This window comes from Pleuronectes platessa, chromosome 12, assembly GCF_947347685.1.
Source record: "Pleuronectes platessa chromosome 12, fPlePla1.1, whole genome shotgun sequence".
In the NCBI taxonomy this organism is placed as follows: Eukaryota; Metazoa; Chordata; class Actinopteri; order Pleuronectiformes; family Pleuronectidae; genus Pleuronectes; species Pleuronectes platessa.
The window spans coordinates 22,532,398-22,560,251 of record NC_070637.1 but is presented as its reverse complement, the minus strand read 5'-3'; the positions used below and the strand labels follow the sequence as shown (position 1 = coordinate 22,560,251).

The following is a 27,854-nucleotide window of genomic DNA, read 5'->3' as shown; positions in this document are numbered from 1 at the left end:
CGCCCCCTCCAGTCCCTAACCTCCGGAGCTACTCTGTCTCTCACCGGCCTCTCGTCGCCCGGGATGTGTGCGTGTCTTCCCGGCTCTCAGGTCACAGGTGAGCCGCTCTCCTCTCTCCCCGCCATGTTGCTTTGTGTGTGTTTCCCTCCGTCCTGCGTCTCCGCTTCTCCCGGTGTCGGTGGGAGATTTGTGCGTAGCCGCCGTTAACTCTGCTTCCCCGGCGGCTGCTAGCGCTCCTCTGTCGGTACCCGGGACCCGGCTAACGTGCCCGAAAGTGCGCAGGGAGAACCGGTGTTCCATCGCAGGGGCAGTGGAGTGGTTGCGGTGGAAACGGCGCCGGGAGGCGGCTGCGTCCTCCTTGTTCTCCGGGAAGTTTGGAGTGATGTAATGTAGCTCCGTGTGTGTTCAGTGCAGGGAGAACACTGCACCAGACTCCGCTTGGAAAACAGCCCTTTTTAAAGCTGCTCATCATGAACCGCTCGTATTCCAGGAAATAGTCTGCGCCGCGTGTTGTTTGATGAAGTCGTTTTTTATTCTTCAACTCCCGGTGTTCGTCGCCACTGTTCGGGAGCTCAGGACACACCAGGAGATACCGGTATAAAATTACGTTTTATTTAAAAAGAAGTGATGTGAAGTCTATATATTTTCCGCCGATGTAAAGATGAGCTAATGTGTGATACTTCAAGTCATTTGTGTTTTTATCTGAAGCGAGGATATGCTCTTTTATTAGCAAGTCAACTTTAAACTGTCAGATTGGGGAATGGAGTTTGGTTCTGTAGTACAAGGCAGAACGTGAACCAGTTTAAAGAGGCAGGACGTGTTGGGATCAGGTCTATTTGCTGGTAGATCTTCTCTGTGTAAAAGAACACGGAGAATAAAGAGTTGCCAGTCTGTCGTTGATCTAACGACTTGTTGAGCTCAGGCATGAAGCAGTGTCTCCTGTGGTCCAGACTAATCCCCGGTGCTGCTGGTGGTTTGAGGATGAATCACCAGAGCTCAGGTTTGTGTTTCAGAGAATCAGCTTCAAACTGCAGAGAAGCTTCAGAAGTTTTGCAGGAAGTGATGCTGGGCACAGGAATCAGTCCTGCAGAAGTGGAGAGGGTTGCATATGTTGGGTCAGTGGGAGATTTAAAAGAACATTATTGAGCATTAATCATGGGAGAATAATGTGCTGAAAGAACAGGAGGAGGTGTAGGAGGAGCTCCCACTCCGTCTGGATGATTTACTGTTTATTCACTGAGCTGATGGAAGTTGCTTGTGTGGAGTGTGGGAGAGTGGAAATTAGAACAATGCATCCACATCAGGGGACGTGACCGTGTGGGTTCGGTGGAAAAATTTAATTTACGGCTGTGAAATTACTATTTTGTAGCAGGCAGAGATTCTCACTATCCATAAATCTGTCAATTGTTTTCTCCATTAATCTTTTGGTCTAATAAAATGTGAGAAAATGGCAATAAAATACACTTCACGACTACTGCAGGACAATGTGACATATTCAAATCTCACCGCCTTATGTGGTTTGAGTTCGATATCTCATCAAATAAACAAGAAATGTTCTTATTGAGAAGCTGCATTCAGTAATTTTTGTCAATTAAGTTTGTCGATTCACAAATTTCTAAATCGATTCATATTTTGTCCAATTAATGCTCAAGTAAAGAAATTACTTTGGATGCAAAATGCGTATAATTGAGTATTTGTGCTGTGGGATGTTTAATGAATTCACCAATTAAACCTGAAGCTGGTTTTGTTATCAATCTTTTAAATAATTTCTTTTCAAATAGAAACTGCTGTGGATTCTGAAATGTGGAGATTTTACTGCTTTATGATGGTAAACGTTAAGGTTTCGTTGGACTGACAAATCTGGAATTTATTCTGGAATCAATTTAGAAACTTAATTAGAAAGTATTTGAATTTATCAGGCAAAAATGGCGGATGGGAGCTTCTCAAATATAAGAATCTTCTTCTTTTATTATAACATATTGGACTGTTGTGGCATATTTGAAGAAGTCTCATTAAGCTGCAGGAAGCCGTGAAGGATATTTTATTGCTATTTTCTCACACTTTCTTAGAACGGAAATTAATGGGGGGAAATAATTGAAGGATTACTTGATAGTGTTCGAGATGATTCCCCAGGTCTCAACGGCTTCGAGCCCCGAGTGTCCTTGAAGGAGACGGAGCAGCTCAAGCCGCCGTCGCCCGGTCGAGACGTGGACTCTTCTGGGAGTCTCCGAGGGACACAACAAGAAGCTAATTCCTCCTTTCACTGGGTGGAATTAAGTGATTGAAGTGCTCCACATTCCCAAATTCTCCGAGTTATTTTGGTTCGGTGGCGGCGCTGAAGGACGGCGGTATATTCATGAGCTCTGCTTTTAGTCATTAGGCCCCAAATCTTCCCTCAGACCGGCTGCCGTCGAGGGCAGCGGCGTGACGAGCCTCAGTTCCTGTGCCCAGAAAGCATCTTAAGGAAATATCTGACTTAGTAATTCTCTCAAGAGATTCATAGAAAACAAACCGAGAGGCGCAGATTATTTTTACGTCATGTCCACACTTTATCTTTATATGCATGTTCAGGCTGAAAAGAATTAGAAGGGGGGGGAAAAATTCTGTTTTCTCTCAACAGTTCATCTGCTCTAACTTTCCTGGGATGGCCTGACGTCAGTTATTGAGTTTTTTCTCATTCCGTCTCTGTATCACTGATGCTTTTCATTTTTAGAAATATTGACGTGGATACGATGGAAAAACCGATGTTTGGTTTAGGATGCTGGGTGTCCTGCGGGGAAACCTAAAATCCTCAATTTAACCTCAGCGCAGCAGCAGATTAATTGATTGGTTTCACAGAATTGGATCAAATTTAAATCCGTCCCTGCGGTTTTTGGAAATCAGAAATGTTTTCATCAGAGTCGTCCTGTTGGCATAAAGTTCATATTAATCCAAAGAGAATCCTCAAAGTTGGATTGCTTCCTCTCTTTAAGGAAACTATTAAAACTTTTACTCTAGCGAATCATAAATTCCATGTTTATGTAGTTTGTCCAGGTTTGTTTTCAAGGGGCAGCTGATGCTTTAATCTGATCCCATATCAGATTTAGCATTTTTATGCCTCTGCACCGGGGACACCAAGTGGCCGGAGGCATGCTTTGGGTTGCCTGTCCGTTCCAATTTGAACACAAATTTTAAAGAATGCTTCAAGTTTTTTTTTTCCTAACTTGGTAGAAACGTTCACTAAGACACAAAGTTGAGCTGATTGGATTTCTGTGGGTGAAGGTCAAAGGTCAAGGTCACAATGACTGTTTGTTGTGGTGAACATGATATATCAAGAACACCCATAGGGACGGCTTTGCTTACTAGTATCCTCCATTTTTGTAGGAAAACAACGTGCAGTTTGATTGTGAACAGGTCGTTATTATTGAAATATGAACTTTGCCTGTTGTTAGATAGAACGTTGTTATAAAAAGCGAGAGCTGAATAAAAGCAGTTCTCATAATCAGAGCTACATAAACATTCTTTATTCAATGGATGGCGAAAGCTCTCTTAGCCGAATGTCTGTTTTCTTCTCATTTGGATTTATCAGATTCAGTTTCATCAGTTATTGTATCTGTCTTGAAATCCTTTGTCTATGAAGTCATTGTACTTTACATAAATGATCAGTGAAGCCACAGATTCATTTTCTTTTAATTGCCTGACAGTGAGTGATCTTGAGTAATTATCCTGGAATCCTCGATGTTCCTGCAGCACCGGTGGTTTCACTGATGAGAAGGGAGCTTAGTGAAAAATGAGTCTGGAAACGAAGGAAGTCTTGCAGCTGTAAATTCACCTGACTGGACAGATCAATACACTGTCAGCCCGTATGTCCGTGTGTCTGACTGACCGACCGGTTGTTTATCTTTGAGCTTCCGTGTTTCTGTCTTTCTCCCTAGTTTTCCCAGTACTCTCCAGTCTCCTGTCAGCCCAGCAGAGCGGCTGCATGGAGCGGGCTCTGAGCCAGGCTGGCGAATTAGAGGTCATTATAGCATTGTTGTGCGTGTGTGTGTGTGAGTGAGTGTGTGTCACTGTAAAGCCTCTGCGACAGACTGGCGTTTTGTTATATAACCAATTTTACACGAAATCGGCCTGAGTGCTGACCAGGAGAGGAAATGACCTCGAGCCAGCTGAAATAATCCTGGCTCTCTGATTCATCTGGGCAGCGCAGTGGGGCTCTCGTTTCACAGCAAGAGGGTTCCTGGTTCGAATCCCCTCTATTTCCCTTCAATCCTCACATATAGTTAATATGTCTGCCACTTTAGAGCGGCACCTACCGAGCTACCTGTCTGAAATTTAGATGATCAGATTGTCTTTGAAAGAGACGTTTATTGACTCTGTGTCATGTTTAAAGTCGTCAGTTCAGTCGTGACTCATGTTTATGGTCGACTCCCATGAGTCAGTGTGAATATCACCTGCGTTTTTATCAAAGTCCATTTCTCTAATCCGACAGGCTCCATAAGCCTCTAACTGTCCCTCACTCATTCTTAATTTCACACTTCTTTCCCTGTAATTAACTTTTCACTGGTGTTGATTCAACCTCTGGACCTCAATGTGTTTCTTGAGGATATAAAAAGCTGCAGTTTTGGAGGGGGAGATTTTTTTTTTTTTTATCCGTTCTTTCTGCCGTGACGTGATAGCATCTGGTTGGCTGGGAAACGGCTTCTTCTCCGTTTATCTATAACTGTCGCAGGTTTTTCATTAGGCTTCTCTACAGACGTGTCTCACAGGAACTCGACAGGATCCCAAACATGGATCCACCAGCACTTTAACCAGAGTGGTGGTCGATTGATATGGGTTTTTTCAAAAGGTGGATTTTAATATTTAGAAAGGGCAGTGACCAAGAACCAGATTCCATCAGAGTCTGTACTTTCTAATGGAGGCAGTTTTTTTTAACTGTTTGTCGATACAGTCAAACAAGGAACACAGCGATTTACACCAAATCCTGAGGAGGCAGAAATCAGGATGTTACGTTTTCTTCTCTGAGCAGTTAACCTCTCTCCTCTGTTTATGCCTGGAGCTCCACACACACACACACACACACACACACACACACACACACACACACACACACACACACACACACTCTCACACTGTACGCTCATTTAGCTTCAGGTACACTGCTGCTGCTTCAAAGTGCTGACCGGCTGCAATTAACAAGACTGATGTTGTTAATGTAAGAGCTACAGACCGAAATGCAAACACACACACAGACACACACACACACACACACACACAGAGACACACACAGACAGTCTAATCCTGTACAGACAGACGGGGTCTGATCAGTCTAATCCCTCCTCACCTCCCTCTGCTTTGACCTGTAGTTTACCTCGCTCCCTCGCTGACTGCATCACACACACACACACACACACAAACACACGCACACACACACTCATTCACTAATTTATGGAGTTGTGTTGGTTAATTAAAATAGTTAATCATATGTTTCGTTGAGGATCATTTGATTTCTGAAATCTGTTTGTTTTCAGTTGTAAAGGTCAACGGTCAAGATTTCTTCAGAATCATTCTTTCAATGTTGTTTGCAAACTCTTGTTGTTTTCGCTTCAATATTACTGCACAGATCCTCTTAGTTGGCTCATGATATCAGCAGTTTTATCCTGTGTGTGTGTGTGTGTTTGTGTGTGTGTCTTCAGTCAGTCAGATCAGCAGTTGACTGTGGGAGTATGAGCTGAACCTTCTTGTAGTAAACAAGTTGCTCCCTGGAATGATCAGCCCGAGAGTACACACACTCACACACACACACTCATACACACACAGTCGATGAAGTATCCACTGATGCAGTAATTCCTGTCATTAAACATCAGAAAAAAATCAGTGTATGTCAAACACTGAAGACTACGGAGGCTGAGATGTTCGGTATAAACGCATTAACGGAAATCAAATGCCAAAAAGCTGTTTTCACTCATTTCTATTGTGGTTCTGATGTGTGGCTTTTGGATTGGTGTTGGCATTGTTCTGTACTGGAGCCCAGTGGAAATCAAAACTTAATTCATTAGCATCTCAAATGAAAACAATTAAGAAGCCGTCTGGACCTAAATGACTCGTCGGCTGTTTGTTCAGCAGCTGGCTCTTATGGGAACATATTAACGGACAGAAATAGAGAAGCTGTAAAAGCTCGTGTCTGTTACTGTGAGTGCTGTGTGGGAGAAAAGAGGCGAGCTCGCTGTGAAGAGCAGGAGGAGCAGATTTCCTCGACTCATTACAGCGTCTGCAGAAGCCTGAAATTATCTCAGTCTGGGGTTTAAGAGGAGATTTGAATCCAGTTATTACAGGAGCTGTTTTTACTGAGTAATGTCAGGTTTCCACAACAGAAGAATCTTCCCCGTTTCTCTGCTTTTTTCTCAACTGTGTGAATCCGAATGTTGTTTTCCTGAAAACTCAACATCGATGACAAATTCCTTTTCCTTTTTCTGCAGACCAAATCTGTCTCTGACCTGTTACCTGTGAACCACTCTTGTTCTTTTGGGACCCGAGCCGTTGGTCTCTGGCTGCAGTGAGGTGCTGATGAAGAGGAGGATGAGGCGTCCTCCCGGCTCAGCTGCACGTGTCCGTTTTTGAAAGAAGGGCAAAGGTCGTCTCACCTGCAGCAGTCATTGCGCATGCAGACGGAGCGGGATGAGTCCTTGAAAGTCCTGGATTATCACACGGAGAATTTGAATTTTTAGAAATACAGACGAAAAAGTAAAATCCCGAGAAGCCTTTTTTTTGGAACATCAAGTTGGATCCTTAGAAACAGAACCTGTGGGATGTAAAATTAGACGTATACATTTCACACACATATCGTGGATTTCTAATCTTGAACTGCTGCAGCTAAAACCTGGAATACTAAAGCTCCTGGAAATTCCTTTGATTTTAAAATACTGATTGAAGAAGTTAGTTCATATTAAGGAAGTTTCAACTAACTTCAAATTTATTCATAGTTCATTTTAGATTTTGGAGCAGTTTTTGTCTTTTTATTTTTTCCTCTCTGCTGGAGGACATGGCTCCCAGTGCCTCGATACGAGAACTGACGGCAGGAAGTTGATCCCTGCAGGGAGCGAGGCACAGACACAAACAAGAAGACGTAGAGAGACACAGAAGAATATGTCGTGGAAGAGGAACTACTTTGCATCAGGCGGAAGTGGCGTTGGTGGGAGCGGAGTAGGCGGCACAATGGAGGGTGGTTTGCAGGGAATCTTGACGCCTCGCACCATGACGTCCATCGCTCCGAGTAAAGGGCTGAGTAACGAGCCGGGACAGAACAGCTGCTTCCTGAACAGCGCCCTGCAGGTACACAAACACACACACACACACACACACACACACACACACCCCTCTCTGGAACTTAAACTAACTCTCTCTCTCTCTCTGACCTCTGATGGCATCCGGCTGTTTCCATACACTGACCTCTGACAGGAAGTTCAGGCGTTGAACCTGTCGCAGTTAAAACCTGTCGACTCACATCCACAGGAAAAACAAGAGAGCACGTGATTTAGATTTGAAAACATCAGGGATGCTGCTAAATAATATTTTTATTAATCTTTTTTTGTTTTCAAGATTAATAGACTGATAATTAATAGTCACTGATGAATTGATAAATATATTCAATGTCCTCCAGTTTGCTGGGTCAACATTTTATAATGTCCAACACTTAAAGACCAAATACAAAATTAACGACACTCCCTTCAGCCTCGTCTCTTCTTGTACTGAGGCCAATATTATCATGTTCATACGCTAAAATAAGATGGCTACCTACAGTGAACAGAATGCTAGCTTTGTCATTTGGACATGAACTGTAAATAAAGATGGACGATATGATGGCTGCGCAGACTCTGACTCCAAATGGCGTCATCGGCCCAAGATGGCAGCCTTCGTATCCGAGATGTTTTGACTTCATCTCTGGATAGTTGGAGGAAGTGGACATGTGTCGTCCATCTTTATTTACAGCCTGATGATTGTGAGATTGTCAGCGGGCTGTTGTTGTTATTTAGCTCATAGCGCAGCTGTGTCCTCTGTCTGGATGCTACAGGCCACAGTCTGCACACTCTGCAGTCTGGAGCCTCGTAAAGCAACCAACACTCCCACCACAGTGCCTTTGAGCCAGCCAAGTCAGCCAAACACAGTGGCTGGTAAACAGTCGTCACATGACTGGCATATAACAACCAGTTTGATAACCTGCTCTGTGTTTGTTTGAGCCGGTAATGAGCCTCCACCTGCGACGCCTCCCAGACTGCACGTTACACACATTTATGACTCATCAGCTTTGTGAGACGGAGGCGAGGAGTGTGTATTGTCTGCCTCAACAATAAGATCTGAGACAGTGTGAGGGACGGAGTGTGTGTGAGAACAGTAATCATTGGTGTCGTACGTTCGTTTAAGGCTGGCTCATCAACCCTGGTGGGCGGGGCCGACGAAATGACAGACCGAACTAAAGAGGAAACGCTCATTATGCCGTTTAACTAAAGCTCAGCTGCTCCTGGATCAGCATCATTACACTCGGTGGAGGTTCAGAGGTCACAGCTCACAGACAGACAGACAGACAGACAGACGTGTGATAATTACCAGCTGTGTCTACTGTCAACAGGAAAACGCAAAACCTGTTTTAAAGGTGTAATCGTTAAACTCAGAACTCAGCAGATTTTCCTGTTCAGTGCTGTTGTACAGTTCAACTCTATAAAGCAAACAATATGTCTCATCTCATTTATTTATGCTCAATGTTATATATAAACAGACTCAGACACAGGTTTGGATGAGTTATAAACAAAAACACTGATCTTTCCACAGCAGAGTTTACACGTCATGTCCTCTGGGACAGTTAATATACTTTGCCAGTTGTTAATGTACCTGGATACACATGGGAGAGTGATGTCTGTGTGGGAAACAGTGCCACAGTGGTTGTGTGACTCTCAGCTGCAGGTTCTCTGCTCTTCTCTGAGTCCAGTGAACTGTGAACACATGTCGTCCTCATGACTCCTCTGCGCCGCGCCAACTGACAACCTTCACCACCCGACCCCTGCAGCCTTTTCATCAGCCTTTTAGCTCCTTGTCTGTTTGGGCCCACTTGTCACCGCTGCCTCACGTTAAACCAAAGTGATCAAAAGGATTGTGAGACTGCAGGCGGCTGATCTGAGTGAAGCGGAGGCGGCGTGGCGTGGCGTGCCAGAGGACCGCAGGAGTCTTCAGGCCGTCGGGAGGCTCAGCGGCTCCGACGTGTGACGAAGACAAAGCGAACAGGAAGAACATTGCAATAACAAGCTGCAGCTGAGGCCCTGACTTCAGCTGATCACACACCTTCATCCTCCTCTTCCTCCCCACTGGCCGGGATATCCAACGTTAACAGAAAAACATCCTTCGCAAAGACTCAGCTGTGTCCTTCTGATTCACTTTCATTTATTTAATCAAGAACTTTAGATAATAACAAATACTTTTTTGTTTTTATCATAAGAGCTGAGGCACCTTGAATTCCTCACACAGCTTCTAACGAGGGTCAAACACAGCAAATCACGTTCCTCAAAAAGAAAAAGGAATGAAACAGAAAAGTGAATTCACTCAATATTACAATTTTAAGCTTGACACGCATCCAAAGTAGCTTCATGTCGTCAGTTTCTACATCAACCCTCAGCTCTTCTCGTTTATAAAAATAAAAATAATCCTTTTCATTAAAAGCAATGATAGTATTGTAAGAACCCCACTGAAACCAATGAAGTCGATTTTAAAAGCAGATGATTTAGAAAATGAAACAGGATTTGAGCGCAGCAGTCTATCACAGATCTGAACTGAGGGCTCGTTACCTGTCGGACGCTGCTGCTCCGTCCTGCAGGAAAAACAAAGCAACATATTGGACCTGGTGGGGGGGCAGGAAGGAGAAACCAACAAGTGCTGACTCCACTGTTATGATTCACCGACGAGTCAGAGCTCTCACTCCAACACACCTTCTGTTCAGTATACAAGAAAATGCTCATTAATCTTTATCTTATTTATTAGTTATTATAAGAGTTTTCTCTCTATATCACCGCTGGGGTTTATTTTACATTCTATAAAAGTCAATAAATCAAACTTTTATAGGAAACCTTTACACATAAGACAAATCACAGGAAAACACTATATGTAAAATAAATATAAAACCTTTACACATTTATTTACAATAATTAAATCCTTTATCCTTATTTTACCCTCGTCTTCATCAAATTTCCGTTCATAGAAAATACACTTCTCTCCTCCAGGGATTTAAACTACCCACTGTCCAGTCACAGACCAGCTTCTGTGAGTCATCATCCTTCAAAATCCCGTTTCTAATAAGTGAAGTGATGACAAACATTCCTTCATGTCTGCATTCCCGTCACACAGCAGGAGAGGAGAGGGATGATCTGAAATGATGTCACATTCCTTTCCTGCAAATTAACTGAACCGTGGTTCACTTTCATCCGGACCCACACCAGCCTCTATTGGTCAGACTCAATTTATGGTTATGGTTAGAATGGTTTTTAACTGTGGTCCGAGGAACCTTTCACACCTGAAAAAAACGTTCCTGGATCAGTTTCAGTCTTGATTTTTCTGAACTCTGTGGATCCAAACTTCGGGCTAAGTCTGCAAGAAGCATCAGACTAAGCCATGACTTAGAGTCCACACACACACACACATACACACACACACACACACAGGATTTCAACCAGCTGTGACGACGGGTTGTGAAGGCAGCCAGTGGTTTCATAACAGGATCAGACACCACCAGCTCACACACACACTGAGAAACAACAGTTTAAACGATGGCAGATTAGAAGCTGCAGATAAAATATAATAAAAACACCTGATTTCATGATTAGACCTGTTTTTTGTTTCAAATAGGTTCAGCTTGAGTTTATCAGTTTGTATAATTCTCTCTAATGATCAGCAGAGGGTGACGCCACTGGTTGTTTCTATAGAAGTCTATGAGTGAATGTTTCTACTTCTCACTTTACACAATAATTTAATATAAGTCAAACGATGAGAGTTTTTTTTATTTTTGACAAATGCAAAATCGTGTCAGTTTTTCCCTCTTTGTCTTGTCTTTCTCTCTTTCCCTCCCTTTCTCTCCCTCCTTTTTCCTTCTGGCACACACTCTTATCTTCTATCGTCACTCTGACTTTGACACACTCCATCTCTCTCGCTTGGTCTCTCACACACACTCCCTCTTCCGGAGAACTTGTCGTCACGCAGGGGTCCAGATGGTTTTTCCTCCTGGAGCAGAAGGAGGGAGTGATGAACACACTCTGACATGCTAACACAGACACACACTGCTCCACATATGTGTTTGACATGGTCGCCCTTGCTCTCTCAAACACGCTTCGGGTCTCTGACCTGGCTCTCTGATTGGCTGGCTGCCGTCTCAGGTTGGGGGCCACCGTGCGTCTGTGTTGACAGGTGATTGGCCGGTAGCTTCACTGATGTACACGCATCACAATGAGTTTAAAGTGGAGTCGGAGCATCTGGACGAAGTGGTCGCTGCAGCCATTTCTTGTCTGTTGGATTTTAGTGAATTTTAAAACATTAAGAAACGTGACTCAATTTCCCCAAAATTTGTAATAATATAATCAAAGCGCTGTGGATAGAAAGGCTGCATAGGTTTTTATATTCAGATTCTTTTTATTGCATTTTGAGGTCAACTTCTAAGATTTGGGGATCAGGTCATCGCAGGTAAACATGTTTATTGATTGAAACTCCTGGTTTTAGTTTAAGAGGCTTGATGGAATCAATATTTCCTTCACCAAGGAGGTTATGTATTCATTGCAGTTTGTCTGTCTGGCTGCTGGACCGATTTCCTTGTAAGGACGGGGAATAAACCAAGATAGAACTCCAGGATCCAGGAATTATTTTTTATTTCTTTAACTTTGAGAGATGGGACATTTTTCAACATTTTTATGAATTTTTCCAGAAATGGTGCAGAGAGCTTTATGTGTTTGCAGCAGGTAGAGGTATGTGCTCTCTCAGAGTGCTCCTCTACTTTGATAAAGGATTAATTTCCTGAGCAGGAGCTTCTTTGTATTCTTTTATTTATTCTGTCTTTACTATTCCTTCCTCCCACTTTATTCTTTTTGTCATCTATATCTTGAAAGTCGACCTGACTCAGGCTTGTGTGTTATTTTCTTTCTCCCTGTGTCCCTCTCAGGTCCTGTGGCACCTCGATATCTTCCGACGTAGTTTCCGTCAGCTGACGACTCATAAGTGCATGGAGGACTCGTGCATTTTCTGCGCTCTAAAGGTGAGGATCACACCGGCCGACGCTCGGAGCTGATCCTTGACCAGCTTTCTGTTTTTGACCTCACTGTGTTTTCTTCTTGTCCAGAATATCTTCGCTCAGTTTCAGTACAGCAGCGAGAAGGTTTTACCGTCCGACGCTCTTCGTAACGCACTTGCCAAAACCTTCCAGGACGAGCAGAGGTTTCAGCTCGGCATCATGGACGACGCTGCAGAGTGCTTCGTAAGATAAAACACACACACACGCACACACACACACACTTCATACCTATACATACCTATAAAGTGTAAAAACCGGTGGAATAATTAGCTGTTAAAAATGTTTGTGTGTGTTAAATCACATCTCTGATCAGTCAGGTCTTGCTCTCTGCTCCCTGCAGGAAAACCTTCTGATGAGGATTCACTTCCACATCGCAGATGAGACCAAAGAGGACATCTGCACAGCCCGACACTGCATCCCCCACCAGAAGTTTGCTATGACGCTCTTCGAGCAGGTGAGAGCACGGCGCTGCTGTCTCGTCTGTCGCCTTGAGGACGAGTCATTTAGATTTAGGGAAAAGTTCAAATGAAAGCAAAAGACTTCAGATTCCATGTTGAATTTGTGTCTATGTGTGTGTTTGTGTGTCAGTGTCTTTGCAGCCACTGTGGAGCATCGTCGGACCCTCTACCCTTCATTCAGATGGTCCACTACATCTCCACCACCTCTCTGTGGTAAGTGTGTGTGTGGGTGGGTGTGAGAGAGAAAAGTCTGATGAGGTGAGTTAAGGTCACACACTCCTGACGCTTGTTACACTGGGAGGGGGGGGTCACCAAGGCAACAGACCAGTCACTAACTTCATCAAGGCTCCTGAGGTTTATAAAACACACACACTTCACTGCGTGTGTCTGTGTGAGAGTGAGTTAGTTATTAGTTTTATGTGAGAAAACACATTTTAAACTTGAGCTGTGAGAATCATATCTCCTCCTCTTCCTCAGCAACCAGGCCGTGAAGATGTTGGAGACGAGGGAGCGGGCGACTCCCGGCATGTTCGGCGAGCTGCTGCGTAACGCCAGCATGGGAGACCTCCGCAGCTGTCCTGTAAGACTCAACGATAACTCACTCATTGTCATACATTTAAAGAAAAGGTTTTTTTCTTGTTCAAATAGGATAAATTTCATGTCCGTTTGATGGAGTGCTTGTTCATCGTCCTCCTCCTCAGAGTCAGTGTGGTCAGCAGCTCAGGATCGCTCGTGTCCTCCTCAACAGTCCGGAGATCATCACCATTGGTCTGGTTTGGGACTCGGATCACTCAGACCTGGCTGAGGACGTCATTCACACCCTGGGAACCTGCCTGCGTCTGGGGGATGTAAGAAGATGAGAGAATGAGGAGTTGTAGGAGAAGAAGAAGAAGAAGAAGTAGATGTGCACCTGCTCACCTTCTCTCTTTTTGCTCTGTGCAGTTGTTCTACAGAGTGACGGAGGAGAAGGCCCGTCAGTCGGAGCTCTACCTGGTCGGTATGGTGTGTTACTACGGGAAACATTACTCCACCTTCTTCTTCCAGACAAAGATCCGGCGATGGATGTACTTTGATGACGCACACGTCAAAGAGGTACATTGAGCTGGGCACCATGTCGGCTTTACATGTTGATAATATATGATAAGAAAACCAGAACCCTTGAGGAGATATGTGGGATTCAGAACAGGTCTGAAAGCAGCTCTGGGAGGTATATCTGGGATCTTTAACCCCTTCCTACATCTTTAAATGTTTCTTTGCACAGAGCCAGATCAGCTGTTTCTCTCTGCTGTCCATTTACTCCGACTCTGCACTGAAGTGTTTCCCAAAATGTAGAATTCTTCCCTTTTTAAGGTTAGGGAGTGACCACAGCTTAAGAAACACTCGTGTGTGTGTTGTGAAAATGAAGTAAAGAGGTAGTTTAAGGAAATGGAAATGACCTCATGTTGTAGTCAGTGACCTCTTTCTCTTCCTGTCCCTCCTTGCACCTCTCTCCTCGCTCTGCCTCCTGCCTCCCTTCTTCTACCTCCTCCTCTTTCTCCTCCTTTGCTTGATTTCGTTCCTCCTCTCTCTTTGCTTTCTTTTCTATCATTGCTGCGTATAATAAAAACACCAGTGGAGGGAGAGATTGCTTTCCCTCGCTCTCCCTCTCTGTCGCTCGCCTCTCTCTGCTGGTTGTGAAAACAAGGATATCCCTCTATTGTTGATCAGCTGGACAGAACTGAGGGTGTGGTCAGAACACACACACACATACACACACACAGACCACCACAGCCGACACTTTTGCTCACACTGCAGACTTTCATTCTATCTCTTTCTCTTGCACAAACACACACATTTTTTTCAAACACACACACCTAACCGCACATGGCTAACGGACGTGTCTGCGTTTTGAGTTTCGGGACGTCCTGTTAGATCCGAGCAGAGCCGTGGGTGGACATGGACTTTTGGAAAATGGAGGAAGGGTTGAAATAGCAAACCGGAGGAGATTTCTGTCGCACATTAAGGAAAACAGACCGAAGGCATCGGATGGTTCACGCTCCAACGTTTCAGTTTCCAACTTTGTTTTACCTGCTGCGTCGTGTTTTCGAGGTGACGAGACGTCCTGACTGCTGCTGGTAAATTCCACCAGCTACATTTCAGTTTTAGTGGCTGGTGCGATGCAGGATGTTATTTTTAAATCTGCTGTTTGCAATGGTCAGATTTTTTGAGTTTTGATTTTCTTTCTTCTTTATTGTACCAGGGTTGCCGCGGGTCCTTAAAAATTCTGAAAACATCTTAAATTCAATTTTACAATTAAAAATGCCCCAAAAATATTAAATCCAAGATTGGATGGGTCTTAGTTTTTTCCTCACCAGAGTTAGTAAAATTCTCAACTCTGCCAGAGGAGTTAGTTCTGGGATGTGCTGCATCATTGGTCTGTCTCTGTTTTTTTTTTAAATGACGAGTACTAAGTAAGTAACTAAGTACTTCTCACTGTTGGAAACTGGCGAACAATATTTGTCTGATGACACATTGTCATAACAAAATCTAAAAGTCAAATTTTAGGCTTTGCAAAGTTAACGTTGTTCGGTTTTTGGAGTCATTGTCTTCTCCACTGTCCACAGATTGGTCCCAAGTGGAAGGACGTGGTCTCTCGCTGCATCAAGGGCCACTACCAGCCCCTGCTGCTGCTGTACGCTGACCCCCGGGGGACACCTGTGACGGTGCAGGACCTGTCCTCACGCCTCGACCTCCACCACCTCAACAAGGCCTGTTACGACAGCGAGGACTCGGGTAACTACAACACAGCTAGGAGTCGTAGTAGTAGCACGACAGCAAACGTTCAGGTAACTAAACCAGAATCAATAGTACTTGTACTTGTCGTGGTAGTAGTACTATGACAGACCAGGCTGAGGTAACTAGAAGAACAGTAGAAATAGTCGTTGCTGTGGCTGTCGTACTTGTCGTCGTAGAACTTGTAGCAGCAGTGAGGTTAGGAGTATCTGATAGGATGCTGTATATTTTAATGTGAGTGAATTTACTATGGATCACCTCTGACACCTCGCCCCCCCCCCTCTTGCCCACAATGACAGGCCGGGAGCCGTCAATCTCCAGCGACACTCGCACCGATTCGTCGACGGAGAGCTACTCGTGCCGACAGCCCTCCCACTCTCACCATGAGTCCCTGGCCAGTCACTACTCGTCTGACTCCCAGGGAACCGTCATCTGCATCGAACGTCCAGACGGAGCCCAGCACGCCTCGCTCTGCAGCCTGGATACCATAGGTGACTGAGCAGAAGCACAACTGTTAGAGCTGCAAAGATCAGAAAGAGCAGCGAGTGTAAAGTCAGGAGCTTCACAGTGTTTGACCATCAGCTGTCGTCCTGCATGTTGTTCACCGATCACAGCCGGGTTCAGCTCCGTCACCTCCCTTATAACAAACCATTCATTCTGTTTGAACATATGTTATAAAGCTTATATGAGGTTTGACCCTCTGCTGTGGAGCCAATCACGCTCGGTCAGGCTGCTTCTTTTACGTCTGTCATTGTCTGTGCTGCTTGTCGTGGTGATCGTGCTTTGAACATCCGCTGCCATGCTTCTCGTTGCTAAGGCCCCGTGACGGACGGTGAGCAGCGCCAGTCGCTGAGGAAGGGAGGCGGGCCCGGGGATAGGAGGCGGAGCTCTAGCCGCGCCCGGCGATCTAAACCCGTCAACGAGGCTTCGTCAGCCGGGTACCACAGCGAGGGTAGGCGGCCAGAGAGGGAGCTGCTGGGCACAACTATGAAAACTGTGACGTGGAATGAAAGTCAACTGAGCTGAAGTTCTGAAAATATCAAGTTGCACATTTCACAAATGGGGAAAAAATTATAATTTGAAATGAATCAACAGAAATGATTATATATTAAATTAAATAAATGCCGTCTTAGTAAATGTATTATCTAATGTTGACTTTTATAAAGTAGATGAAACAATAAGTCGACTTTTTATTTTTTAAATTAAGTTATAATGATATTTTAAATAATTATTTCTCTTAAACATAACATGAAAAAAACCCATATATAACATGCAAATTTTGTTTCCCTGCAGTGTTTTTAATATTCAGCAATGGGAAAACTCCTTATTTTATTCTAATATTTTGAAATGAAGGTAAACAGAAATGAAGATGTAGGAAATAAAAAGCAGTAGTAAGAACAGGGGAGTCGGGTAAAGGCAGAGGAATGATGCTTTCTTTTTAGTGTCATTAATATTGTTCATTCATTTTCACTGTCACTCTTTTGATCTGTTTTTTATTTAACTATCTTTTTTCTCACTTGCCCACTTCTTACGGTTTCTTTCTTACTCCCTTCTTTTCTCCTCTTCTTTACCTTCTCTGTCTTTTCTTCATTTCATTCCTTGCCTCTGTGTCAATCTTTTTTCCTCTTCTCTCCTCTTCCTCTCTCTCCTCCCCCACAGGAGAGACTTTGAAAGAGCAGCAGGTTCCTCGTCAACTCCCCAAACCTTCATCCTCCTTCTCATCTTCAACCAATCGCCTGCGAGACTTCAAGGAAACCATGAGCAACATCCTGCACAGCCGAACCCTCTCCTCCTCTTCATCCACCTCTTTACCTGCTGCCGTCCTCTTGTCTGAGATCACCTCCTCTGCCAACAACCGCCACCACCCTGCCGCCGCTACCACCACTCCCTCCTCCTCCTCCACCAAACCCCTCGACTGGGAGGCCGACAGCACCAACAGCGAGTCCAAGTCCAGCTCCTCTGGAGGAACGGGGTCGGGGAAATACCGGCCAGCATGGAAGCCCCGGAGAGAGGTCCTCAATATCGACAGCATCTTCAGCCGTGAGAGGCGACGGCAGGCGGGGTACAGCCCGCTCGGAGCCTCCAAGCCCGACGACTGTGCAGCTCCAGCCTCAGAGGGAACGAACACCTCCTTCCCAGCCCCACAGGAGGTGATGTCGGTCAGGCCCGGCACCTCCTGGACACTCCCCACCGCCTCCAGCAGCCACAGACGGGTTGGAGGAGCCGCAGATCTGCCTCCTCCTCCTCCACCACCACCCAGACTGATCCAGAGGATGGAGAGCGGATATGAGAGCAGCGAGAGGAACAGCAGCAGCCCGGTCAGCCTGGACCTGAACCTGGGAGACAGGTGAGCTTTTTTTCTCCCCCTGATTTAAGACCGTCAGTATGTATTATTCAGATTAACAGTTATTTAATTTAACTAAAAGTTAGTTTCATCACCTATGAAGCTGCAACATTTCCCAGTAACAAAAGGCGATAGCTTCAGATCAATGTTTGTTCAAATCACAGAACAAAACCTCGACTTATAGTTTCTGCTCTAACTTAAATCAGTTGTCAACATACATTCCTCTGGTAAATACAGAAATTATCTTTATAATTAGGTTTATTTTTTATCTTCACTTTGCAGTCATTGTTTAACTTCAGGTTGGTAGGAGCTGTTTCTGATCCCTGACAATGAAAACAAACTTTATTTATATCGCACTTTTAAAAACAGTCAAGGGCTTTACAGGATAAAGAAATCATATCATAATGTAACCGTGTCAGTTGAAGAAATATGTTAATTTAAAAGTTGTTGCTGATATGATCAGTTGATATGAGTTTAGTTTATTTACACAGCTGTACAGCTAAGTTCACATCCTCCTCACTTTTCCATTTATCACCATTTTCCAGCTCAGGAACAAAGCTGTGATGTTCCATTACTAATGCCGCCTACGAAAGTGTGACCGGCTCAGTTGTTTTTTTTCCAAACACAGGGGGCAGAGATTAAAAATCGGTCACACATGAGTCAGTGACAAAACAAAAAAGTATTTCCAGTAAAATGAAGAAAGAACTGGAAATGAGTTTTTTTACATGACTGACATCTACTTGGCACAGTGTTAAAGGGGAATTACAACAGTTCAAACAACCCAAGTTCAAAGAACAAAAGATAAATATTACCGAATGACAGTGTTCTTTTATATGTTTATTCCTTCCTTCCTTCCTTCCTTCCTTCTTTCCTTCCTTCCTTCCTTTAGAGAGTGTGCTGTGAAGAAGCCCTCGGTCTCCTCCTCTTCCTCTGCGCCATCATGGAGGAACATCAGATCAAAGAGCAGCGGCGCTCTGCTGCAGGACGTCAGCTCTTCCAGCAGAGGGAGCCTTGGTATGACAGGTGTGTTTATGCGTCATGAACATTCCTGTAAACAAAGACACGTCGGCTAACAAAAGTGAAGCCAAATTGTTTGATCAACCCCTGGTGGCTGGCTACAGTATCAGTCATAAACCTTCCCTCCTCCATGATATCTTGATGTGTTGCTGCGTGTTTCATCTTGGGGTGCGTGAGTTAACTTTGGCTAACCCTAACAAATCCTCTTTCTCATCTGTTCAGACGAGAAGATACAAATATTCTGTGTCTTTGTTTTGTAAGCAAATGGCTTTTCTTTGTTGGTGATTTGGTTTACGTCTGTTGGACCAGCGCCCCCTGTAGGCCGCAGCGAGCTGGACGAGTTGCAGGAGGAGGTGCTGAGAAGAGCAAAGGACGAGGAGCAGCAGCGACGGCAGGAGAAGGAGAGAGAGGCTGCGCTCGGCTTCAACCCCCGACCCAGCAAGTACCTGGACCTGGACCAGCTGCAAATCCAAGGTGTGACACAAACACACACACACACACACACACAAACAGACACACACACGGTCACTCAACTGCTGTCGGAGGTTCAGCGGGGACTGTTTGTATGTGTGTGTTTTGTTTTGTGTTGTGTTGTGTTGTTTTGGACAATAGGAATGTTCTACATTGAGCAGATGAAAGCGTCTGACTCAGCCGGCAGTGCTTAGGAACTAAAGCCTGTGTGTGTGTGTCTCTGTGTTTATGTATTTCTATGGTTGTGAGGACATTTTGGTCTTCAACAAATCATTCCTTCTTTCCAAATACTCCATTAAACTGTGATCACCAACAGATTTTACTGTTAAAACGAAATGTTTGCTCAAAATGTTCAGTGCTGCAGACTCTCCACTATAATTCTCCACTGCCTGTATTTTGCTGGATGTTCTGTTGCGTTGAAAGTAGATCTTCACTTCCTGAAATGGTAGGATTGCAGATGTTGCACACAGCCGGGGGCTCCCATCAGTTACAGCCTTAAACCACTTCAGTGTTGCAGGTTTGTTCGGCTGCCGTAGGACTTGGATAAATATCTGTTGACGTGTGTTCACTCTGCAGGAAAAGGCGACAGCTTCGAGCGGTGTGTGTCGGAGGCGGAGCTCCTGCTGGACCAGTCGTTGCGTCTGGAGCAGGCGGGAGAGGTCGCCGCCGCACTGTCGGCCGTCAACGAAGCCGTCTGTAAGCTCCCCCCACCTACTCTGACCCCGCCCCCAGCACAGGCAAACACACACACTAAATAACTCACACTTAGAAAATAAACACGCTGTGAATGAGGTCAACACCCCCCCGCCCACCAACCCTCTGCTTGGTTGCTAATGGAAACCGGAGACATCACAGTGGCCTGCTGTTAACGACATCCACCAGTGAGATCTCAACATGTTTGTGTGTTACTGGGGAATGTCCACAGACACACACATCAGCTTGACATCACTGTGTCGAGACAATAAAAGACGGAATTAAAGAAACGTGTTCGATATGAATAGTGAATAAACCACCAGGATGAAAAGTAGTAAATCGAGCTTCAGATCTTTAAACCTTGTATCCTCAGAGAAACACAAACTCTGTAAAGTATAGTTCCAGTTATCATTCGGTCCGATCTTTAAGATTCTGCTAATCATTTCTATCAGTGATAAAAACTCTGTGGCAGAGTTCAGGTTTTAGTCAGAGCTGTAGGGGTGGGTCTATGTCAGCCAACATGAGAATCAAACACTAAGACACAACCTCATGAGCTTCAGGGTTTCTCCGGAGACAATATCTGAACTATGTCTATAAATGAACATCACCGTGTTCTTATTACTGATGGAAATAATCAAAACCGTTGCTGTGATGAATGGAAATAATTATTTAACAGTATCACAGTTTGTGGTTCTAATTAAGATAATTTAATGTTCTGTCTGAATATAATTTCACCATTTCATTACGGACCAAACCTCACATGTCTGTCATTTCCATAACACACACACACACGCACACACACACACACACACAGACACACAGTTAAACCACCACCATTTCAACTATCTGATATTTGATTTATTTTTAAGATTTTTGCATGAAATCATCATAAGTTATTTTATGCATCCTTCTTTTCCTTTATCCTTATTCATTCTTTCCTCTCTTTTGTTCTGTTTTCTTTTATTTTGTATGTGTCGTGCATTTTCTGGTTGTCACGTGGCCTCGCTGCAGCCAAACTGCGGCCGGTGGCGTCTGAGGGCGGAGCTAGTAGTAACAGCCGGCTGCAGCGCTGCATGAGGAGAGCCCGCAGTTTGCAGCAACGCATGCAACTGCAGCAGCGGCCACAGGACTCAGAGGCAGTCAGACAGCATCCAGAGCAACAGCAGCAGCAGCAGCAGGAGGAGCAGCAGCTCCAGGAACAGCCCAGGTACCACCTGAAGTCTGCTCAGCCAATCAGACGTCACATAGCAGCAGAAAATATAGTAGCTGCAAAAATATTTAGTCTTTTTTATGTTATTATTATCTAATCAAAAACAAAAAAATGTGTTTAAAAACATTCAAGGTGGGGAAAAAAGTTTGTCGACCTGATCATCTTCTTTACGTATCTTGTAGAAGTTAGATAAATGTTTGACAGAGATGGTTAAGATCGTTCTCCTCACGCTGATGTTCAAGTGTCTTAATGTTTCTGATCAGTTTGGTTTTAGTTACTTAATGATGTGAAAACAGGCTGAGACGTCATGACTGACAGCTGGGACTGACTCATGATTGGATGAGCGTGTTTATGGGCGAGACCTCAAAATCACAGATTGACGCCACAATCACGACTTCTGTGAGGTGTTTTCATAATGACTGGCTTAGTGAGAACCATGGTGACAGATTGTCAACACTGACTCCCCAGGAAACAACCTCTGAATCACACACACACACACACACACACACGCACGCACACACAACCAGCACTGTGTTTAGCAGGAGCTCTCGAATGACACCATCTGTTCCAGACATACTGCAGGCCACGACACACTCTCTCACACACACACACACACTCTCTCACACACACACTTCCTACCTAACACGCCCCTCTCTCTCTCTCTGCAGTGAAAAGGCTCTCTCGCTCCAAATACTTCTGACGAACAGAAAGGGCGACCAATCAGCCGCCGGTCAGGACCAGGAGGCCCTGCCTCTCTCTCCATGCTTTGTTAAGCCCCTCCCTCCCAAAACAATCTCTGACCCCGCCTACAGCGCAGTGGCTCCCAGGGAGGACAACAGGACCAGGGGCCCCTGCTCTCGTGTTGGGAAACCCCTCTCCAATGCTGCGTCCCTTCCTGCTCTGTGTGTGGACACCTGGGAGCAGAGTCCTCTGGAGAATTTGGCTCCACCCCCTCCACCTGAGGAGGTGGAGTTCCCAACCCAGTGGACCAAAGCATCACCTGTTCCCATCCCAGCTCATGCCCTCACGCCGCACTCCCGAACTCAATCACCCATTGGCACCAACGACGACTGTCATCTGATCATGGAGAAGGAGCCTTGTTACATCAGACAGGGACAGACCACACCCCCTTTATCGGTCTCCCCCTCCAGAGTAGCCCCGACCCCTCCCACCAGAAACTGGCCCTGCTTACACCTTGAGCCACACGATGATGTGGTTGATTCTTCTCATCCACCAACTTATGCCCCTGCAGACTCACCTTCTAGCGCCCCCCTGCCCCCTGTGAACCAACTGGATCAAACCACCTCCACGGCCCCCGCCCAGGGCCACAGATCGCTCCTGCCTGTGGAGCGCTGGGCGGAGAACGTCAACAGATACTTCAGTTTCAAGAACGGAGCAGCAGCAGGAGGAGGAGGAGGAGGAGGAGAGGAAGAAGCACCAACGTCACCCTGTGAGGAGCTGTCAGAGCTGGACTCACTGTACCAGGCCAGTCTGCTGGCTCCCAGCATGCAGCGGGGCAGCCGTGGTGTCAGTCCTCAACCAACTGGCAACAAACCAGGTACGAACTGCAGTAGTGAGATTCTATCACATGACACTTCTGTCCCTCATGTGACCACCTCTGGAGTCACAGAGCAGCTTTCATCTTCGCTCAGATCGTTCCGCCTAAAGAAAACCACCTCACACACACATACACGATGAATTTTAGTGTCAGTGGTTGTATTAATTTCCGTGTGTGTGTGTGTGCCCGCAGGTGTGAGAAGAATGCTGTCAGGATCTGGACGATCCAAAACACCGACAGCGGAGATAGAGAGATATGCCTACAGAACACCGGTTACAACTCTGCATAAGGTACTGGACCTTTGTGTGTGTGTGTGTCATTAAACCGCGTCACCTCCTCATTTGCAGTTTGTTACTTCTCTGCCTCTGCAAAAATGTTACACGTGCTAATGTGTCTTCTCCGTGCAGCCGGCCTCGGGTGACGACGAGAGCTACAGCGCAGACAACCTGCGACGCCTCGCCCGCAGCCTGAGTGGAACCGCCATCGGGTCACGACCCCAAAACATCCCTGCCTCTCGCAGCTGTGTAAGTGACACACATGCATTAAAAAATAAGAGTCACTAACTTTGTTTCAACAAAGACACACCAGCTGTGTGTGTGTTAATGTGTGTATGATGATGTGTGTAAGATGATGTGTGTAAGATGATGTGTGTATGATGATGTGTGTATGATGATGTGTGTATGATGATGTGTGTAAGATGATGTGTGTATGATGATGTGTGTAAGATGATGTGTGTAAGATGATGTGTGTATGATGATGTGTGTATGATGATGTGTGTAAGATGATGTGTGTATGATGATGTGTGTAAGATGATGTGTGTATGATGATGTGTGCGTGTTCGAAACATTGACTTCATCATCTTCCTCAGCCAGTTTGCTGTTGCTGTTTGCTGCTGCCCCCCTGTGTTCACACAGTGTGACTGCAGGCTGGTTCAGTTTTCTGCTCTCAGACAGTAAACAGCTCTTCTCTGGTTCTTCAAAGAACAACAATGACAACACTTCACCTCTGATTCATAAAACACGCCCTCATGCTCTATCAAAGGCTGACGCTGCTGGCGTTCAGACATCTTGCATCCCGCCCACAGGAACCGCCTCAGGCCAGCACATTAAAGATTCATCACTGATTTAGTTCCTCCATTAAGCTTTCAGCCGCAGCGCTCGGTGCGAGGCGGTGACGGCCTGATGAGAAGCGACGGCCGAGGTTTGAATCCACAGATCATGTCAGAGGGATTTTACTGCAGTGGAGGATTCGACCTCTTCCTCTGATCGCTGACGTGTCAATTTGTCTGTGATACAACTGCAACAACCACTGAAACATTCAAAAGTTTTGGCTGATATATATAAAATAAATAGTCAATGATTCCTAGACTTCCTTATCCTTTGAACTCATATAATTTGTTTCTATAGAAATGAACAATTGTCTAAAAGAAAACACAAATCTTTATTTTAATTAGTTGGATAAAAAAACTTGCATCTCAGAGATACAAGCTTGTCCCTGTGTCGTATTTCTGTTTTCATTTATGAATTTGTGTCAGTTTTCATGTTTTCCCCTCCATCGTTCTAACAGTTTTTTATTTTTTACCCCCCCTCTATTTTCTTTATCTATTTTCACGTCTCTCTGTCTGTTTTCACTTCTCATTCTTTTTCTTTTCCTCTTTAATCTGTCCTGTTTTTCTTCTCTTTTACCTTCATCCTTCGTTTCACTCCTGTTTCCATCTTCCTTCTCCACCTCCTCTTCATCATTGCTTCTCCGTTATTCTTTACCTCCACTTCCTCGCCCTGAAGGACCCCTCTGTGTCCAGACCCCCCCTCACACCTGTAGACCTTCACTCCTCCACCCTCCCTCGCCGACCAAGCACCTCCTCCTTGCACCTCCCCTCCTCCTCCTTCACAGATCCCTCCTTTCACCACCTCCAACCCCGACACCACGGCCCCTCAGCTCCTGCACCTCCTCCACATCACCCCCCCTCGCAGACATCACGGCCACACAGCTCGGGCCCCTCCACCTGGGGACGTACAGGTAACCCGCTGGCCCTTCACCTCCACCTTCACCTCCACCTGCTGTTCACCAGCATCAACATATCCAACGTCACAAACCATTACACACGAGCAGAGCTGCTCTCATCCAGTTTCCCTCTAAATGTTTTCATGAGAATTATAATGTGGCTGAAGGTAAAAGACTGAAAGGTTTGGACTCTCCTGCTTCTGGATGACACTCAACACAGAACCAAATAGTTTGACATGATCACTACTTAAATATTAGAGGTAGAGAAATAGATCTTAAGATCCCCCTCGTAAACAGTGAGGCCTCATGATGACCTGTGTTCTAATAATTGTACTTTTTCGCCTCCTCTTCTTCATCTACCTCCTCCTCCCTTTTCTCTTCTTCTTCATCTACCTCCTCTTCCTCTCCCTCCCCCTCAGGAGTTGGACCGAGCGTCCAGCAGCAGTTTCTGGTTGTGTCTGACCGGCATCAAGCTCCCTCCGAACAAAGCCTCCACAGCATCGCGCTGAATTACGGCACTCTGCCCCGGGCTCCTCGCCGAGCCCCGCCTCCCTTCTCCTCCCTCCCCAGGCCTGGTGCCGGCTGTACCGCTGCCCCCCCGCCTGCTCCGCAGAGTCTCTACGCCACCCTGTCCCGTCCTCGCCGCTCTGCCAACACCACCACCGGGACTAACGGTCACTACCGACAACCATCACTGCCCATTAAAGTCAACGGGTCCGCCCACTACCCACCACACCACATCCCCCAACCACACCACCACCCCCAACACCACCTCAGGGTTCCAGGTGAAGCCCCCTCCCAGCCTCTCCGGCTGGATGTCCCCCCTGAGAGTGATTGGCGCCGTGATGCCCACTACAGGACGGTCCAGCCCAGCTCCTCTTGGGATCCCCTCGCCGCTCGCCACCACCACCTGTCCCTCCAGCGGTCGCAGTCCCACCAGCTTCCCCCGCACCGGCCCCGCAGGGACCCCCTGCTGTGCTCCCTCTGCCAGCAGCTTCCAGCTGAGCCGCCACGTCCCTACTGCGCCTCATGCGGCGCTTACGTGGCTCGGTTCCGCCCGGGGAGCTGATCAGGCCTGAAGCTGCCGGCAGAGGTCACATATCATCACCAGTAAAACAAAGTCTTAACGCCGGCGATTCAGCCTGAGTTTAGTTTTTTTTATGTTAAATGTGCCAACTTTCATTTTTAGACGAAAGGCTGCTGTCACGCTGTGATGAAACTCTGTGATTGGCTGCTTGCTCTGCAGCATCATCAGATCTTCAGTCAGAATTCTAACACTTTAACAACCTCAGTCTCAGTATAAATCAGTTCTCTCACAGCACACGTCCACATGTTGTCCCGACTCGTCCCCCCTGAGCGTCACAGACGCTCATTCAATCATGTCCCTGAACATTTGCTGGATTCAAGCACATTTAACTTTCTAATGAAGACAAAGCACCATGTGACCGAACAGGATCAGCAGGTCGATGTGAGGACGTAAATAAAGATGGACAATATGATGGCTCCCAGTAAGTGAAGCTAAAATGCCTTGATCGCTCCCTGGTGGCTGGCTATAGTACATGTCATAACCCCTACCTCCTCCATGTGAGCAGATAGGATATGGGCCCAAGTAAATGTTCCTAGAAGATGGTTTCTGTCATTTTAGGTAGTTCAGGTTACTTGTGTAGACGGGACCTCGATACCAAGGCTCCACCCCCCGATCACTACTGCACAGACTCTGAGTTTGAGGAAGTGAAGACGCGTCGTCCATCTTTATCTACTGTTGATCTACAGCTGAGCACCGTGTCACAGGAAATGAAGGAATCATGACAGGAAGTAGAAAAGCAGCTCCTTCCTCAGATTATAAATTTAAATATACTACTATACGTACTCCTCTATTTATTTTTGTAGGCTTGACAGACTGAGATGTTTGTAGATTAACTAAAACTATTCTACCTGCATAACCTGCATATACTCTGCTATAGACCTGATGTAATTTTATAAAGTGAGTAAGTGTCCGGCCCTGAGGCTGATTTCTGTCGTTAGGCGATATTAGACGAATAACTAAAGCTTTTATTTTGACAGAGTTGCAGCTAATATTTAGCATGATGTTTTCAGACGTATTCTAGCCTTGATAGCCTTGCTGGTCTTTGCTTTACATTTATTGTAATGATGATATATGCAGATCTTTTTAGTGCAGTGACTCGACTGCCTGTAACTCTAATGTAGTGCACTACACAAGTGTTGGAGATAGATTTACTTCTTTTGCTCGTTGCTGATTAGTTTCGACGTCTCTCCCGTTATCGTGGGAGGAGCTTCTCTCAACCCAGACCACGTTCAATTGGTTCAGTTGATTCTGAACAAACACCTTGAAAAAAATCCAGGATGCTGTTAATCAACAGACTGAGAGAGACTTCTGTCTGTATGCCAAGAAACCTGGGGCTGACCCCACCCGCCTGTTGCCCCGGCTGACCTTAAACAAACAAACCCCAGTTTGGTCTGAAGTCCAGAAAATTGTAAAAAATATAAGTTTACATTATTTCACTTGAAGATAACTAGAAATTTCACTTGAACTACAGAAAAGTTCCATCTGAAAAAAAAATTTGGGGGATTTATTGATTCTTTAAAAATGTCCTGATGTCGAAGAAAAGATGATTCGGATAAAAAAAATGTTTTTAAGAATAAAATAATTACATTTATAAGTTGTTATAATCAGGACTGAACTAAATGAAGGCATTTCATCTTTTCAGAATAAAATCTGATTTAATTTCATATTTTAGACCTGAGTTGAAAAACAGAATCGATGCAAAGCGAACTTTCAATAATTCAAATGAAAAGAAACTATTTTTTTCATCATGTCAGAGACTCTTTTTCCTTTTGGCTGTTTTGCTTCGCCAGATTTTACTTTGTTGATATTTTTTTGTGGGGTATATTTTTGATGCTTATTTTTCTACACTGTAGAGTCAACAGATGATTAAAATGTTTAAAGGAAATGTTCATCGTGTCCGACGTGATTCTTTCACTTGTTCTTCGGTTCTTTCCTTTCACACACACAG

The 27,854-nt window shown here is 45.3% G+C and overlaps 1 protein-coding gene across 1 annotated transcript; it reads left to right on the top strand.

Moving 5' to 3' along the window:
* The first annotated feature begins 13 nt into the window (after window positions 1-13).
* Window positions 14-27,791, top strand: LOC128453810 (inactive ubiquitin carboxyl-terminal hydrolase 54). The gene is made up of 22 exons (XM_053436899.1): window positions 14-97; window positions 6,456-7,308; window positions 12,164-12,256; window positions 12,341-12,475; window positions 12,633-12,746; window positions 12,881-12,963; window positions 13,228-13,330; window positions 13,452-13,598; window positions 13,693-13,842; window positions 15,354-15,522; window positions 15,822-16,013; window positions 16,340-16,474; window positions 17,182-17,869; window positions 18,756-18,889; window positions 19,193-19,357; window positions 19,931-20,050; window positions 21,059-21,254; window positions 21,926-22,815; window positions 23,008-23,105; window positions 23,223-23,339; window positions 24,600-24,834; window positions 25,239-27,791. Exons 2-22 carry the CDS (start codon window positions 7,123-7,125, stop codon window positions 25,886-25,888), a joined length of 4,800 nt encoding a protein of 1,599 aa, XP_053292874.1. The 5' UTR covers window positions 14-97; window positions 6,456-7,122; the 3' UTR covers window positions 25,889-27,791.
* Window positions 27,792-27,854: the final 63 nt, after the last annotated feature.

Coding starts and splice junctions, on each gene's coding strand:
- LOC128453810 (XM_053436899.1), top strand. CDS start 7,123: ATGTCGTGGAAGAGGAACTACTTTGCATCAGGCGGAAGTGGCGTTGGT. Junction 12,747..12,880: donor CTATGACGCTCTTCGAGCAG/GTGAGAGCACGG, acceptor TTTGTGTGTCAG/TGTCTTTGCAGCCACTGTGG. Junction 13,331..13,451: donor GAGACCTCCGCAGCTGTCCT/GTAAGACTCAAC, acceptor CCTCCTCCTCAG/AGTCAGTGTGGTCAGCAGCT.